General features: G+C 37.6%; 1 protein-coding gene across 1 annotated transcript in view; it reads right to left on the bottom strand.

Moving 5' to 3' along the window:
* Positions 1–16,737, bottom strand: part of LOC124556559 (DNA polymerase zeta catalytic subunit) — a 223,577-nt gene that overhangs the window by 145,458 nt on the left and 61,382 nt on the right. The window contains exons 9-11 of the mRNA XM_047130515.1: positions 11,569–11,754; positions 11,139–11,280; positions 4,585–5,834 (exon numbers count right to left, since the gene is read on the bottom strand). Coding sequence (XP_046986471.1) covers positions 4,585–5,834; positions 11,139–11,280; positions 11,569–11,754 — 1,578 coding nt within the window. The remainder of the gene's footprint in view (positions 1–4,584; positions 5,835–11,138; positions 11,281–11,568; positions 11,755–16,737) is intronic.

Genomic DNA, 16,737 nt, shown 5'->3' with positions numbered 1-16,737 from the left:
GTGAAAGAGCTTTAACATTCTCTAGTTTTTTCACTGGCAGATAGGTCCATATTAGTTGAATTCTTTATGTCACAGCAGGCATAACTTTGAGCTAGAATAATGTTATTGCAGTTGGCTGGGACACATTTTGCATCTTAGGGATGCCGTAAATGGCTTTTGTTGCAGCTAACACTCACTCTTGTACATGCAGAGAGAAAGTGGTTCCAGTTGTTTGCAATGTTACTCCCAAATATTTAAAGCTGGACATGAATTCTAATGTTGATCCACCACACGAGATGGTCTACCTGTGATATTTTTCCTCCTTGTTCAAATTTCATTGTTTTTGTCTTTGAGCTGTTTATTTCCATCAAGTTTTCTAGTGCCCACTATCTGTTGGTCTCCTTGGTGGCTTGTAGATCTTCTAGGCTCCTGCAGAGGATGACCATGTCATCTGCATACATAAGCAGTTTTACATTTCTTGTGCCTATGATATGTCCAATGTCACTATGTTAAAGAGTACTGGACTCATTGGATCTCTTTGTAGGGCTCCTCTTTTTTGGATGATATCTTTTGACATTAATATGCCACTGTATATTTCTACATGATTTGCAACTAGAATTAATTTGCTTATTTCTAGTTTGCCGCTTCAATTACCTAGTATATTCTCTAGCTGCTGGATGAGGCTCTTCCTGTCAATACCGCTGAATGGTTTAGAGAAGTCTACAAAGAACATGTACACTGGTGTAGGGGGTTGTGCTTGAGTCATTGCTACTTCTTGAATGACTTCTCGAACAGTGCTCACTGTTGATCTACCTGGAGTGAAACCATATTGATTCACTGGGATATTAGCACACAGTCTTTGTTCACTGTGGCCTAATAGGAGTTTAGAGAAGAGTTTAAACTTTAAACATAACACCTCATACAGCAATTCTTCTACAGGAGTCTGGGTCCTCTTTCCAGTCTTTGCCTTTCTAGAGCACAGTTGTAAGTGTCTGGAGCGTGGAAGTGAGTTGTTCTTGAGACATTAATTGAATGGGAATGCCAGGTGTTCTGGCAGGTCTTAGATTGTATCCTTCAGGTGTTCCCTGTATATCCCATTCGGCCATGCCGCCTTAGTATTCTTTCTGTTCCTTATAAGATGGTTGACTTCTTTGGCTGCAATTAGGTCCATGACTTGTTTGCTTGCAATGTGCAGTGTGAAGCCATTTGACATTTTATCCGCAGGGTGGTTTCTGAAGTGTAGCTTTCATTGCTCCATGTTTACAAGGGAGGTGAATTTGAGCTTCTTAAAGGACCTTAGGAGTATGTAACATTTCATTTCTGTCTCAGCATCAGCAGATCGTGGTCTTGTGGTTAGTGTTGTTGACTCTTGATCACAGAGCTCCAGGTTTGATTACCAGCTGGGTTGGGTATTTTTTTCTGATTGAGACTGCATGTGTGTGTTGTCCTCATAATCATTTTATCATCAATGTGCAGTCGCCAAAGTGGCGTTAAATAAACAAACTTGCACTAAGCATCCAAACAAACCCAGATGGGGTCTCCCAACAAATAAAGTCATTTGATCAATTCATTTGTGTTCCAGCAATTAATTTCTGTTCAGTGAGGAGGTCATACGTTATCTTCTTTTCTTTCAGCAGGCATTTGTACATTCAATGTTCTTCACTGTATCTTTTGTTTCATGACGTAACATTCTTCATTGAACCATGGCTTTGTGGTGCATCTGAATTTAATTACTATAGTGCTGGCATGTGTGATTAAGTCATTCAGAGCAGCTGATGTTTGGTCTAATTTTCCCTGCCTCGTCATGTGGATTACTGCTGGTAGCTCTGCTTTGTTCACTAGCGGAGCTTTCTTAATCTATGTGGCTTGAAACTTGTGGTTTAAGGTTTTTACCTTCATGTCCCTGTGTTCATTTGCTTAATTTGACTTTAGTAACTATTGGAAGGTGTTTCTTGATTCAGACTTTTACTACTGTCACCCGTCGCATGACCATGAGCATTTGTGAAGACCAAGTCCATTGGACTCCTCCCATTTGGTGCCATATATGTGTATTCCTCCTCAGGATTTAACAGTCTCAGTTGGTAGTTCATGAGAAAATCTGTGACCATTTGTAGTTTTGAGTTCCATTTGTCTATGCAACAATTTAGATCACCTTCTAGAATAGTTGGCCTGCTATCTTCTATATTCTCTAGTGCCTTTCCTAGCTTTTTGATGATACTCTTTGGTTCGCTATTGGGTGTGAAGTATGTGCCTATTATATTAATTTTAGCAGTGACTACTGTAAGGGTATTATCTGTATGATCGATTACAGTTGCAGATGCAGTTTTATAAAACACCTTAGCCTCCCTGTGGGGTGTTCTCTGTCTCCTTTCTTGGCTGAAGAGTGAATTCTGTAGAATTTCCTGATACTTATGTCTTTTGTGCTGAATGTTTCTGTGCAGAACAATATGTCGTTCTTTTGGTAGATGAACATCAGCGTCATGGCGATGATGGACTTCAGTCCCTCTATGTTCCATGTCTTTATTCAGGTGTAATCTCTGTCATTACTGTTGCTGTGTGAGTTGTGCATTTGTTGATAGAAAATATACCTCCGACCAGAAATCGGGTGCTGTCTTCTCTGGGTTGGATAAATGTTCAAATGTGTGTGAATCCCTAAGGGACACAACTGCTGAGGTCAGTGGTCCCTAGACTTACACAGTACTTAAACTAACTTAAGCTAAGAACAATACACACCCACGCCCGAGGGAGGACTCGAACCAATCTGTGACATGGCACCTCAAACTGTGTGGCCACTCCACGTGGCTGTGTTGGATAGATAATCTTATTCTGAATCCAATCTGTGACATGGCACCTCAAACTGTGTGGCCACTCCACGTGGCTGTGTTGGATAGATAATCTTATTCTGAATGCTTTATTTGTGCCTTTAGTTTGAAGCTGGTCATAGAAGATTTCTCCTGAGGTTCCGTTTTCCTTGAGAAACTTTGTTACATCTTCCTGTCTCAGATTTTGGTGTAGTTTACCCACATAGAGCCACATTTTTTGTTCAGCCTGTTTTAGCTCCACTGACTTTCTTCTCTTTATTTCCTGTTCTCTGTTTCTTGGTCTCCTTGCTACTTCTGAGTAGTACAGCAGCAGATCCCTCCTCTTGATCTTCATGTTATGATTTTTTCTTCTCCTTTCTCATTTCCTCTCTTCTACTGGTTCTGGATATTCCCTATTTCATGATTTCTCCTCCGTTCACTTTGAATTTGGTTGGGTTCCTGCTACAAGCATTGGTTTTTTATTTCTTCTTTTATTGTTCAAAATATTATTTGAGATTTCTTCTATCATGGCTTGTAGCCATAGGTTGATTCTCTCCGCCATTTTATCCTCAATTTCTTTGGTTATCAGTGTGTTATGGTTTCCATGGGTCACCATTGCTAGGCTGTAGTTTTTAAGTGAGATACCTTGCCTGTCTGGCCCCAGTATGCCAGGAGTGTACTGATGCAGTCTTACGGTTCCCCACATTCCTCCCGCAGCTGACGGCTGCAGAGCCTCATTCGTTAGATTGGTCCAACTGGCTCTCAGCACAAGTGTGTGGTTTCTATTCAGCTCCAGTTCAGCTGTTGTCACTTGGTGCTGGTTGCTGCTTGTAGTTTTGAACATTCTGCCAACAGGTGGTGGCACTTGTCCTGCATGGTGGCTCTCCCCTTCCTTATGTTTTACGTTCATTTGGCATTCCCTAACCTCACTCTGTGGTGTGCTATTTCCCTTTATATTGTCATTTAGCACCTCTTTAACTGATACAAAACATATTCTAATGAGATTCACTGCTTAGTGTATGCCAGCCTTAATGTCTTGTTTCAGATAACTATTCACTTCCGCGACTTTCATTAAAGTTTCAAGAGCACTCTCAAGCCGTATATCTAACTCAGCAGCCACATTGCAAATGTAATACATGCCCAAAATATAATTCAAAATGAAAATTTAGAAGTAACAAAGAAGTTTATGAAAGAATAATATGACTATTAGACACAATAAGAAAGAGACTAATTGTATTCTATGGACACCTAAAAAGGTTAGACGAGAAAAGAAAAACAAAAAGAATTTTTAACTTTTTTGACAGAAAACCAAGAACATCAATGATGTAGATCCAAGAAGTTAAAGCAGACCCGAGGGAAATGGAAATAAAGGTGGAAGAAATAAGAAAAAGAGAAAAGTTTGGAGCAAAATTAAAAGTTTCAACAGCTTCCATGGGAAAATAAAGGAAAAGACAGGAGCAATATGGACAGAAGAGAGAAAAGAACAGCTTAGAGAAAGAATGAAAAAACTGCTGGAAGGAAAGCAAAGAGAAAAGACGTGTTATTTATTTCATGTGGTCCTCCATAGGCCAAACCAATAATAATAATAATAATAATAATAATAATAATAATAATAATAATATTAATAATAATAAGCCATGGACTGACATCAGGAGTTACTATAAAACGAAATAATTTTTGTCTTAGCATGACAACAAAGCATCTCAGTTTAGAGAACATACACAATAATCACTTTCAGCTGTCACTACAGACTATATTCTTTTGATAATTTGTGCAATGTGGATAGATGAAATCTTTCACTCACCAGCTGTAGTGGCATCTTTGAGTTTTTCTTTCTGTTTGGAGTCACAGTTCAACCGTAAAAGATTTCCAGTAGCATTTGATGAGTCTTCAGGTGCATCAATTGCCATTTTGTTTTTGTTTGTGTATGAAATATTATTTTTACTTTCACAGTGATCTACAGCTGTCTGCACTTCTTGAGATGTTCTTTGAAGGTTTATGGAATGAAATTCCTTCTTTGGAGATTTCTGCAAAAGTATATTTAAAGCTTTATATGAGCCCCTCTTCTGAGATTTACCAGGACTAGACTGATCTTCACATTGTTTTCCCTTGGTTTTCTTTGGGAGCTGAGGAGCATCATCACGTTCTTCGGTAACCACGGCAGATGACTTGACATTAGCTGTTACGCATGTTTCCTTTGACGTAACAACAGATGATGTACAAGACATTTCATTTTTAGTTTTAATTTGAGATTCAAACATTTTATCAGCAACAGATAAAGACTTCTGTTGCAATTCAATGGTCTCTGTTGTAGGAAATGCTTTCAAGGCTTTTATCTTTCGTCGTCTTTTCTTCTTCTTCTGCATCTGCTTTACATCTCTCTCATTCCAAGTGGCTGTATATTCTTGCATACTAACATCACTTTCAACTGAACCATAAGAATCGTCAGAGTCATTATTTCCATCAAGGAAAGGGACTTTCCACTTTTTGCTACTGCACTTTCTCTTCTTGGATTTACATAATTTCTCTGAAGTAACAGCATTTAAATCACTTGTTTTTACAGTTCCTGAAAGTTGTGCTTCCAGTGTTTTTGTTCTTCCCAAAGCTTGTATAACATTCTGCAATGGTTCCAATTTAACATAACATGGCTTAATTTTAATACTTCCTTGACATGGTGAGTTGCTATTTTTCTTCCTGCTTCTTCCAATGCAAGATCCACCCAAATTACAGTGTTTACAATGTGTTTGAGAGCTATTCTTTTTCTCACTTTCTTTCTGATCTTTTCTTATTCTGTCAATATGACTACAAGATGTTTCATTCATTTTCTGCATCTTTTGAGATGATCTAGCAGCTCGAGGGCGTAGCTTCATTTGGGTTTCAAGCCCATTCTTCTTTACCAGACTCTTGTCATTATCCTTGGCAGTGCAAACAACATTGTTAGAGGTTTCACTTGTTTTTGTGAATTCTGGGATGACATCGCTACTAATAGAGTCAACATCCATTTTTGCCTCCACACACTCAGTAATTTTTAGTCTGTCCACTCCACTATCAGAGCTGAAACAATTAAAAGTAGCCTTGTATGAGAAAGTCTACTTATGAATATAACAAACAAAATAGAGGCTGCAAGTGATAGCTTGAACTCTGCACAACAGTATTACAGCTGTAAATGGTATAATCATTTTGACGTATATTTCACACATTTTAAATGGTAAAGTTCTTTTCTATCCACATTCTGGACAGGTTCAACAATAAAATCTGCCTTGCAAATTTTTAGTAAAACTGTCACAGAAATGGAAATCTTCAATCAATGAAGAGGCACACAGCAACAACAACATTAAGAATACACTAAAGGTGACAGGAGAAACTGAATGATGGCATAACTGGTTTTGCCTAAAAATTTGCACATTTGTGTGTGTAAATACATATGAGGACCACCTTAAAGGAACATTTGTTTTTATATCCAAAAAACTGCAGCTACAATTAGCCCTCCCATATGGAACATGATGAATATCAGGGGATCTGGATATCATCTGTCAGGGAGAACTGAGAAAACTGTAGTCTCCAGTTGAAACAGCACTATAGAGCACAATATTTTAGTTAATTTAAAAATATAAACTCTACTGGCTTTATTTTTTGCACAGTGCAGCTTTTTTGTTCATACCTGTAAGTATTTCATTGTAAATAAGGTAGCAATGCTATTTTCTACTTATGTGCATTAGCTCCCCTGGTGGCTCCCTAGTTGCTGTGTTTTGAGAAATGTAATATTCATCAAGTTCTCATTTCAGAAGCAACAAACTAATAATTATGTCATAACAAAAATTTTATCTAAGTCAAAAGCAACCTAACCAGTGATAGAGTACTTGGATTGCCAATCTTCTTCACTTAAGTAGCGAGTGTGCTTTTACTTGTTGCCACTGGCAGCATTTTTATGTGGTTTTTATTATTTGTGATGTAGTACTTACAGATGCACCATACAAGGAAATTTGCTATGATGCATAGACAGTAGATTGACACTTTTAAAGTGATATCACAGTTTTTATTGGGCTACCCCCCCCCATTTGGGTTCCATCCCACTTAAAAGTAAGATGTGTTGAATTTGGGTTTGGTATGATAAGGGCATAAGTGCTCCTGGGTCTTCAGAACAGTAAAATCTAGAAGCAAAAAAGGAAATCAACTCTGCACAAATTTCTTCTGCATGTAAAGTCATCCATTACTTAATATAAGTAGGATTTTAGTTCAATTTCCTTAATGTGTAATCATTACACAGATCACATTAGGGAAATGTAATAAATCAATTACCTCAAGAAAAGTACAGAATTTAGAGTGAGCCAATCTGTCTCTATTTATGAATCGACATTGGAAATTGGGCAATCCCAGTAGCCTTCAATTTAGGAGGAAACTAGTAGAGGTACCAAGTAAAAGTTCTTCAGTTCAATTCTAGCAGAGAATATATTTTCTCTGCATGCAATAACTGGAAATAAACTGTCATCTGTCACCCAAAATGTACAGTGAGTGCTTTGGCACTCAGGCCCAGGCATGGCCCATGAGATGAAATCTTGGCCGCCCCTAATCGACAAGGTCTTTAGAAGATAATACCATAAAATAGATTAATAAAAAACACTCGAGGATACTAGGTGCTCTTGTAGTGCATGTGGATAAATCAAAGCCAGCACCACTTATATCAGAAAACAGTATGTGAAGAACTACACAGACAGATCTAGGTTCAACCTAACATCTAAGCATCTGACACATATTGAAGAACAATAAAGAACACAAAAGTTTTTGCAGGTCCCTATAAAAAGAACACCATAATTCAGATGAGCTCATCTACCCCTAGATTTTGGGAAGTTCTTAAGAATCACAAAGAAATGCTTCTCTGCCCAATTATTAATGAAACAAGTGATCCTGTTATCAGCCAAATATTTGGATAAAAATTTTTAAATATCCACTAAAGCACAGCATAGCGAATAGGAATGAACTTATTAGTAAAGTATCTGACTTAGCAGCCCTGAAGGAACTTCATTTGTTTCCTTCGACATAAGAAATATGTATACAAGTATCCTGACAGACCAGGTAAAGCACAAAGTTAGTGAGAATCTTAAGGAACACAGTAGAAGATCACCTGACGAGACTGACGATGTACTTCAGCTGCTGCAGCTGGTTTTAAGTTTTAATTACATTAAATTTTCGGGGCAATGGGCTCACCACTTTCATACTGCCTAGCCAACAGAACATGATGGTTAACTTCAATAGTCATTCCAGTACGATAGTCTTTTGGGCTAGGTATGTGGATGATATTTTATTACACAAGGGTTCCTTTCAGGATTGCACTGATTTTCTGGGAGGAGTTGAATAAAATACATGATAATATCCAACTCACCATGGAAGAGAGTATTGACAGTTTTCTTCCCTTTTTGCATTTGTCCATCAGGATTAATGGTAATACAATCAGCTATGATATTTAAAGAAAGACAACTACTTCGAAGCTAGTAATTCACAGCTCCTCTAACCACCCTTTGTAGTACAAGAAGGTAGCCTTCAGGGCACTGCTTCATAGATTACACAGTGTCTCTTTGTCACATGAAGCTCACGACTACAAATTTAGGATAATCCACTTTATAGCATATTCTAATGGATATGATGGAGACTTTATCAACAGCATTAACAGAAATGTGTTGCAGGAAATGAATATAGCGTAATAATGTGGGCACCTCTGCATCATCTAGTGCTCCAATTATGCTAGTCCCAACACGTAACACACCTTATAGTGATAGTAAATATACAAGGATACCTTATAATGGTAATAGTTCTAATAAGGCTGGTCTTTGTACCAACGAATAATGGCCTAAAATTTAAGCACAGGAAGGAGACAAAGCGGGAAAACTTTTAGTCAGCAAGTGTGTATTGAATCACGGATGATTCCAGATATATGGACCAAATGGGAAGCTTTGAGGTCTGCTTTAGAGAACATAGGAACAACTCAGGCTCAAGGTCGGCTCCAAGCACACATCTTCATGAAACAGGCAATTCAATTACTAACATCCATTCAAATTTACAGGTGCCACACTTTGAAAATAATGATATCACACTCAACATTTTCTAACGCGCAGACCGGGATGAAGTCTACTGCACAAGTTTGATCGTATAGGTAGATAGTATTTAGTCTACCACACACCTAAATGATGCATCCCTGCAGGACATTGTTATTTTTGTTGAGGTCCTTGGTTTTATTTAGTTTTATTGTCAGTTGATGCAACTGTACCTTTTTTTATGAAAACGTAGTTCTTCATGTGCTGTGCAATACTACAGATACGATATAAATGTGGTGGTCTCTAAAAAAAGAGCAATATAGCATTCAAAAAATGTTGTTAGCTAGGCTTCCCAGAGTTATATTTCTTTATTTTTAACTATGAATGTCTTTAAAAAAAGAAAAATAATCCTAATGACATTATAACATGTAACCTTGTCAGTCTTTGTTGTCATCTACCTTGTTCAAACTGTCATCTGTTTTCTACTCTATGTACTAGTTCACTTGTTTCTTTATCTGCACCACATATTTTGACCAATATTTTTCCCCTACATCTTCTCTAGTACTGATTTCTGTGCATGTAGATGGGTACATAGTTATTTCCAAATTTGCATATAACACTTTGTTTATGGTTCACTACACTGCAGGGCCTTCTCCCGATTGTTTTTCACCGATTTATTCCAAGTTTGACAGCAATTTTCTTTCTCACCCTCCATTTACCTTGTTTATACATGATTCTATTGCTGTATCAACAGGACTGCAGCACACTTCACTTCTGAGATGACCCCACATGGAAAATTCCAGGTCAAAATACATGCACTGTTTGACATATTCATTTTAGAACATATAGATGCATTATATGTCAAAGCACTGAATTACACAGTCTTCTTAAGCTTTATGAATGATCTGTGGGTGGGTGAAAGAATTTGTAATTCAATGCAAAAAAGAGTGTCGTATTTATCCTAATGCATGGATGACACACAGAACACCTACTCTAACATGTATGAGTGTAAAATGTAACATGCAATGTGCTGCAACAGAATTTTATTTCTTGTTACGTAGGCCATCAATGAAATTTGAGCCCAATTAGATGAGAACGTAATTGAAAAGTTTACATTTAAAATACATTTGTATTGAGTATGGCAATACTTCAAACAGAAGTCAGCAGCGACTTGCAACCATACATTCACAGTCATCTTGTAAATGGCTCATTTGCAACCTCATGTTTACTACAATGTTTATACTTATATTACTTTGTATTTTCACATTCCAGTGTTTGCTGTTAATTATGATACAACATGTGACAGAAGTCAGCAGCGACTTGCAACCATACATTCACAGTCATCTTGTAAATGGCTCATTTGCAACCTCATGTTTACTACAATGTTTATACTTATATTACTTTGTATTTTCACATTCCAGTGTTTGCTGTTAATTATGATACAACATGTGTATATTGCGTTTTACCACATGGTAAATCTGAATATGACAGAAGCCAGTAAAGCTTCACACCAACTAAGACATAGAGGAGAAGATGTGTAACAAGCACTCCTTTTGTAGAACGACACGAAAATAGAGGACTTCACTAGGTAGTGCCAGCACAATGAAACAATGCACCAGGAACAAGTATGTCAAAAGAAGCTCATTTTCAATCTCCTGCCAGTATTTTTAATTTAATGTTTACAAATTATTGAAAATTTTAGTAACTTTTGTCAGCAAAACGTTTGGAGACTTAAGAAAATTCTGCAGTGTATACAAACAGAGAAGTGCTCTCTATCCAAGAAGGAGTACATCATCATCTGTGGTTTGGCTTGTGTTTATGTAATAAAACTGCTTTTGGTATTAAGTGTTGGCTACCACTAGCAGTCCAAAAAAGTGAAGTGATTCAAATTGCTATTAAGGTGTTCTTGTGATTGATAAGCTTCTGTGATGTTCAAGCACAACCAAATTATCAATTCAAGAGAGTTTGTGCAGCGATAAATTGCTATACTAGAACTGCATTTAAGTTTCAGTTTACTTAGCCTGAGAAGTTTCCTTTTGTCCCTAAATTTGCACACTGAGCACAAGTTGTGAAACAAACAATACAATGCAGCTGCTCACAAGTTTGGGATCAGGTGCCATGTGACTCACAGGCTTGTGTCAATAATGAATCCTCTCCCATACAGAATGCTTCTCATTTCTACATATACACCAAATTTCACCCTAATGTCTAATGTCTGCTGGAGCCTGTGTAGAGGAAATGTCTAGTAACTTACATCTACAATTACTATGACAAATGTTCTTCACTGCGAAGGACACTAAATGATGTACTATGATTAAAAAATACATACTTGTCAAAAATAAAATCTGTTTTGTTATTATCAATTATTTTGTCTTTCTCTTGCTTTGCAACTGCAGAATAATCCAGCAGTATTCCTTCATTTTCTAATTCTGGTTTCGAGTCCTGTACACTACTTTTACTGGTCTTTTTTCCTGAAAATATTCAACAAAAGCTTTATGTAATTAAAATATAAGATGAAGAGAGAATGAAAATGTGCATGCTGCCTCACGCGTGCATGCACCCACAACACACACACACACACACACACACACACACACACACACACACACACACACAGAATACAAATCTTAGAAATTATGGAAATAATGAAACTAAATGTCTCATAATACATCTATCAGTTATTTTAATTAAGTCTATTAAATCTTTTGAGAACACAGAACAGTAGTAAACTAAATGACAGTACATAACAAAATACTTACCAGTATCTTCATCTGTTCCAAATTCAACTTTCTCCATCATTGATCGACTAAGTACATCATCATCTTCTTCTTCTCCATCAGACTCTTCATCAATTTTTTGTGAACCAAGAATGCTATCATCATCAACTTTTCTTTCAGCTGCCAGATCTCCTAAGAGCACAGCCAAATCTATGTCTTGAGAAGACACTGAGTAAAACAGAAGAAAACTAAAGCTTAGTCAAAATAACAAGTCAGTGAATATATATACAAATTTTAAATTGAAAAATTGGAAATTAAGAAGAATAGACAGTAACAATATTAAAAATTGAGAATTCTTTTTAGTCTTTAAATTTGTTTGCATTTGGTATAAAGAAGAAAATAAGATACAGCATCAATAAAGCCATCAATGCAATAAGAAAATTAAAGAATAAGCTTGAATAATAGAAAATCTGATTGACACAAGTTCCAACATGGTAATTAACTTTGGAGAATGCATAAGGACCTACCACTAATAAACAGAATGAGATGATGGGATGGGAAATAGAGTTTGAATAAATTCGGGAATATGCTACAACCCCGTCTCAATACCTTCCCAACTACCGAATTTCCTTCACATCCTTTGACTCTCATAACTGCAATCTGATTTCTGTACAAGTTGTATATCAACCTTTGATTCCCATACGTTATCCTCACTACATTCAGAATTTCGACACATGTATTCCACTGAAGAAGTAAAACTCTTTTGCTAAATCTACAAATACTACAAACATAGGTTTACATGGCTTCTATTTATCTTTCTAAGATAATATTGCCTAGTGTGTTCCTACATTTCTCTAGAACCTAAACTGATCTTTCCCAAGGTCAGATTCTGTCAGCTTTTTCCAGTCTTCTGTAAATAATTCATGTTAGTCTTTTGCAACTTGGACTTATTAAACTGATGATTTGGTACTGTTCACACATGTCAGCACCTACTTTTTTTGGAGTTGGAATTATTACATACTTCTTTAAGTCTGAGGATATTTTGTGTTACATATATCTTGCATGTCAGGTAGAACAATTCTTCATGGTTCTCTCTCTCAAATATGTCCATAATTCTATGGGAATATTGTCTACTCTAGGTGCCTTGTTTTGAATTAGATCTTTCAGTGCTCTGTCAAGATCTTCTTTCATTATAATATCTCACGTTCTTTAAGTTCATTTCCCATGTATACATAGCCCTTCCATATATTCCTTCAACCTTTCAGTCTTCTCTTCTTTGCATAGTACTGATTTGCCATTTGAGCTGTCGATATTCACACAGGTACTATTCTTTTCTCCAAAGGTCACTTTAATTTTTCTATATGTGCCACCTACACTGGTGAGCCAAAATATTACAATAACCTGCTTATCAGTGTAATGGTCGACATTTTGAACGTAACACAGTTCCATGGCATGGACTCGGCAAGTCCTTGGACAGTCTCCGGAGGTGTGTGGCACCAGATGTATATGCATAAATCACGCTATTCCTGTAAATTATGAGTTAGTGGTTTCTGGACACAGTGCTGACACCTAATGGTGTGTGAGATGTGTTCGATCGGTTTAAGATCAGGCGAATTTGGTGGCCAAGACATCAATGTGAGTTCACTATGATCTTCTCAAAGCACTTTAGCATGATTCTTGCCCTGTGATACGGACACTTATCCTCCTGTAATATGTCATCACCACCAGAGAAGACATCAAGTGTGAAGGGATGCAAGTGGTGCACAATAATGTTCACATAGTCCACTGATGTCCTGGTGCCTTTGATTACTACCACAGATCAGATGGAATCCCTAGTGAGACTAGAAATCTACTCTGTAGGAATCAGCATGGGAATCGAAAAAAATGAACGTGTGAAACCCAGCTCACGCTATTCGTCCATGAGACTCAGAGGGCCATAGACACGGGTTCCCAGGTAGATGCCGTGTTTCTTGACTTCTGCAAGGCGTTTGATACAGTTCCCCACAGTCGTTTAATGAACAAAGTAAGAGCATATGGACTATCAGACCAATTGTGTGATTGGATTGAAGAGTTCCTAGATAACAGAATGCAGCATGTCATTCTCAATGCAGAGAAGTTTTCCAAAGTAAGAGTGATTTCAGGTGTGCCGCAGGTGAGTGTTGTAGGACCGTTGCAATTCACAATATACATAAATGACATTGTGGATGACATCGGAAGTTCACCGAGGCTTTTTGCGGATGATGCTGTGGTATATCGAGAGGTTGTAACAGTGGAGAATTGTACTGAAATGCAGGAGGATCTGCAGCGAATTGACGCATGGTGCAGGGAATGGCAATTGAATCTCAATGCAGACAGGTGTAATGTGCTGTGAATACATAGAAAGAAAGATCCCTTATCATTTAGCTACAATATAGCAGGTCAGCAACTGGAAGCAGTTAATTCCATAAATTATCTGGGAGTACGCATTAGGAGTGATTTAAAATGGAATGATCATATAAAGTTGATTGTTGGTAAAGCAGATGCCAGACTGAGATTCATTGGAAGAATCCTAAGGAAATGCAATCCGAAAACAAAGGAAGTAGGTTACAGTACGCTTGTTCGCCCACTGCTTGAATACTGCTCCGCAATGTGGGATCCGTACCAGAGAGGGTTGATAGAAGAGATAGAGAAGATCCAACGGAGAGCAGTGCGCTTTGTTACAGGATCATTTAGTAATCGCGAAAGTGTTACGGAGATGATAGATAAATTCCAGTGGAAGACTCTGCAGGAGAGACGCTCAGTAGCTCGGTACAGGCTTTTGTTGAAGTTTCGAGAACGTAACTTCACCGAGGAGTAAAGCAGTATATTGCTCCCTCCTACGTATATCTCGCGAAGAGACCATGAGGATAAAATCAGAGAGATTAGAGCCCACACAGAGGGATACCGACAATTCTTCTTTCCATGAACAATACGAGACTGGAATAGAAGGGTGGCTTTCAATGTAGGTGGCTTTGGAGTACGGATGTAGATGTAGATGTAGATGTGATCAGCACTGGACGTTTTCACATGCCTGCTTTGTCGATGTTGGTTTTTAGTTACCTGATCAAGTAGTTGTTTGATTAGTTTATTGCATAATTTTGAGGTCAGGTAGAGCATACAGAATACAGGGTGAGTCAGGAGCAAAGGTACATGCTTTGAGGGGTTATAGTATTAGTGATTCTGGGAAAAAAAGGACATAGGAACATATGTACTGTTCTTAACCATTTCTGAGGAAACTAATGAAGACAATGATGAACAGGTCAAATACAGGTGCTAGTATATGAAACACTGCGATCTAACATTTTGTTTAACTGTGTACATTTCCCCAGGAAAGATGTTCAAAAAGTCCATTGACAACTGTGATGCATTTCACTGCTCTTGTAGACAGCAGCTGTGTTTCTGACCTGAGCTCTCATTCGTATGATTCCTTTATGTGAGCAATAAACGACAAGTGAGAAGTGCGTACTGAAATGGTCAGTAAAAAATGGTGGTTTTCAAACAGCTATATATTGGATACTGTTAACAAAAGAGCATATGTTTATTTGAAGTTTTTTTTTTTTCTTCAGAATCATCAATACTTACCCCTCCAAGCATTTACCTTTCATCCAGACTCACCCTGTATATTCCAAAAATTCAGTCACACTTATGGAGAGTGGTGATCCAAATGAGGGGATGTCAAATATATCTAATAATCTGCCCAAAAGGGTATCCTTCCAAAATTATCATCAGCTTTGTGTGAAAAATCAGAAAAGGATAACCAGAAAATGCTTGAGAAATTAAAATGCAAAATCGTTTGAAGAGTCCCAGGAGTGTCTCCTATAATTCAAACAGAGAGAGAAAAATAACTGACAAATTGTGAAAAAACGGGGTGTACTGGCTGCACAGGTTTGTGAGGGGAGAGTGAGACTATTCTCACAAATTTTTAAGCTTGCAGGTAAAATACGGTCAGGAAAAGAACAAGGTAGATAAGAAACATCCCACTGTTATGGTCAGACCCGACCAGGAAGCAATGCAGCTCACTGCAGTTGAACATGGAGTACGAGAGCATGCCTCAAAAGTAATGCCTCAGAATTTTTTATGTGAAAACTCTTAAAGCTTTTTAAATACAACAAACTTCATTGGTATTCTACATCTTTAATCTACATGTCTATATGTTCATTTCTCGACATAGTCACCCTGACAATGAACACATTTCTCCCACCGAGAGACCTGCTCATTGGTACCGTCACTATAGAATGTTTCACTTTGTTGACAGAGCCATTACCTCACCTCTTCTTGCACCGCCTCATCACTATCAAAGTCCTTGAAGGTGTTCTTCAAGGTCTGAAAACAGATTAAAATTGGATGGGGCCAGTAGGGATGGTATGGAGGATAATTGATGACAGTGGACCCAAGAAATTAGATTGTTTCATATGTTGCAGTTCTCATTTGTGGTCTGGAGTCATCACTGTATACAACTTTCATTTTTCTATGATTTCGAATTGGATGCACATTTTCTGTGATTAGAAACCCAATTACAGAACATTGTTTGTCACACACTAACACAGATTCATTACACACTGGCATATTACATGCTACAATTCGTAGCCCTCTAGTGGAAGACGGGTGCAACTTCCATCACTGAAGCAAGAAAGTCGACCAAGTAATATGAATGACATGTAACACCTCAACCAATACTGAGAACAGAATAAAAAATTTGGAAGCATTGCTTTTCAGCATGCCCTTAGTAGCTACATCGAAAGAAAGCATGTCACTCAAAGTACAACCTGCTGTGAGAGCAGTGCGCATTGATATCTCACAGCCAAGACATGGGCAAAATCGGAATATAAATATGAATACATATCTGCATAACCTAGACAATTATTTACAGACTAATGGAAGGAGAGACTGACACATGTTTTTGATCATACAGTAAGCCACACACAACAAAAAGGTACCTTGGCTTGAAGTATCTTGTTTGGAAGATGTGACATACATCACATTCAAGATCAAATATATAGCCACATACTGGGGTATTGTAGCACTGACTGCAGTAAAGCTGTATGCATTCCATGGATACCAGCTGTTCCATTCTAAACAGTTAATGATGATGTATACTGGAAATTTAGCAACTTCGACTTCTTATCGAGATGAGGATATGAATAAGGCAGAAATGTGCTGCATGGTGGTGAGCCATTTTCCAACAGGATGAGT

Source organism: Schistocerca americana, chromosome X, assembly GCF_021461395.2.
Source record: "Schistocerca americana isolate TAMUIC-IGC-003095 chromosome X, iqSchAmer2.1, whole genome shotgun sequence".
Lineage (NCBI taxonomy): Eukaryota > Metazoa > Arthropoda > Insecta > Orthoptera > Acrididae > Schistocerca > Schistocerca americana.
The sequence above is the reverse complement of the archived record's forward strand: the minus strand, read 5'-3'. Positions and strand labels throughout refer to the sequence as shown.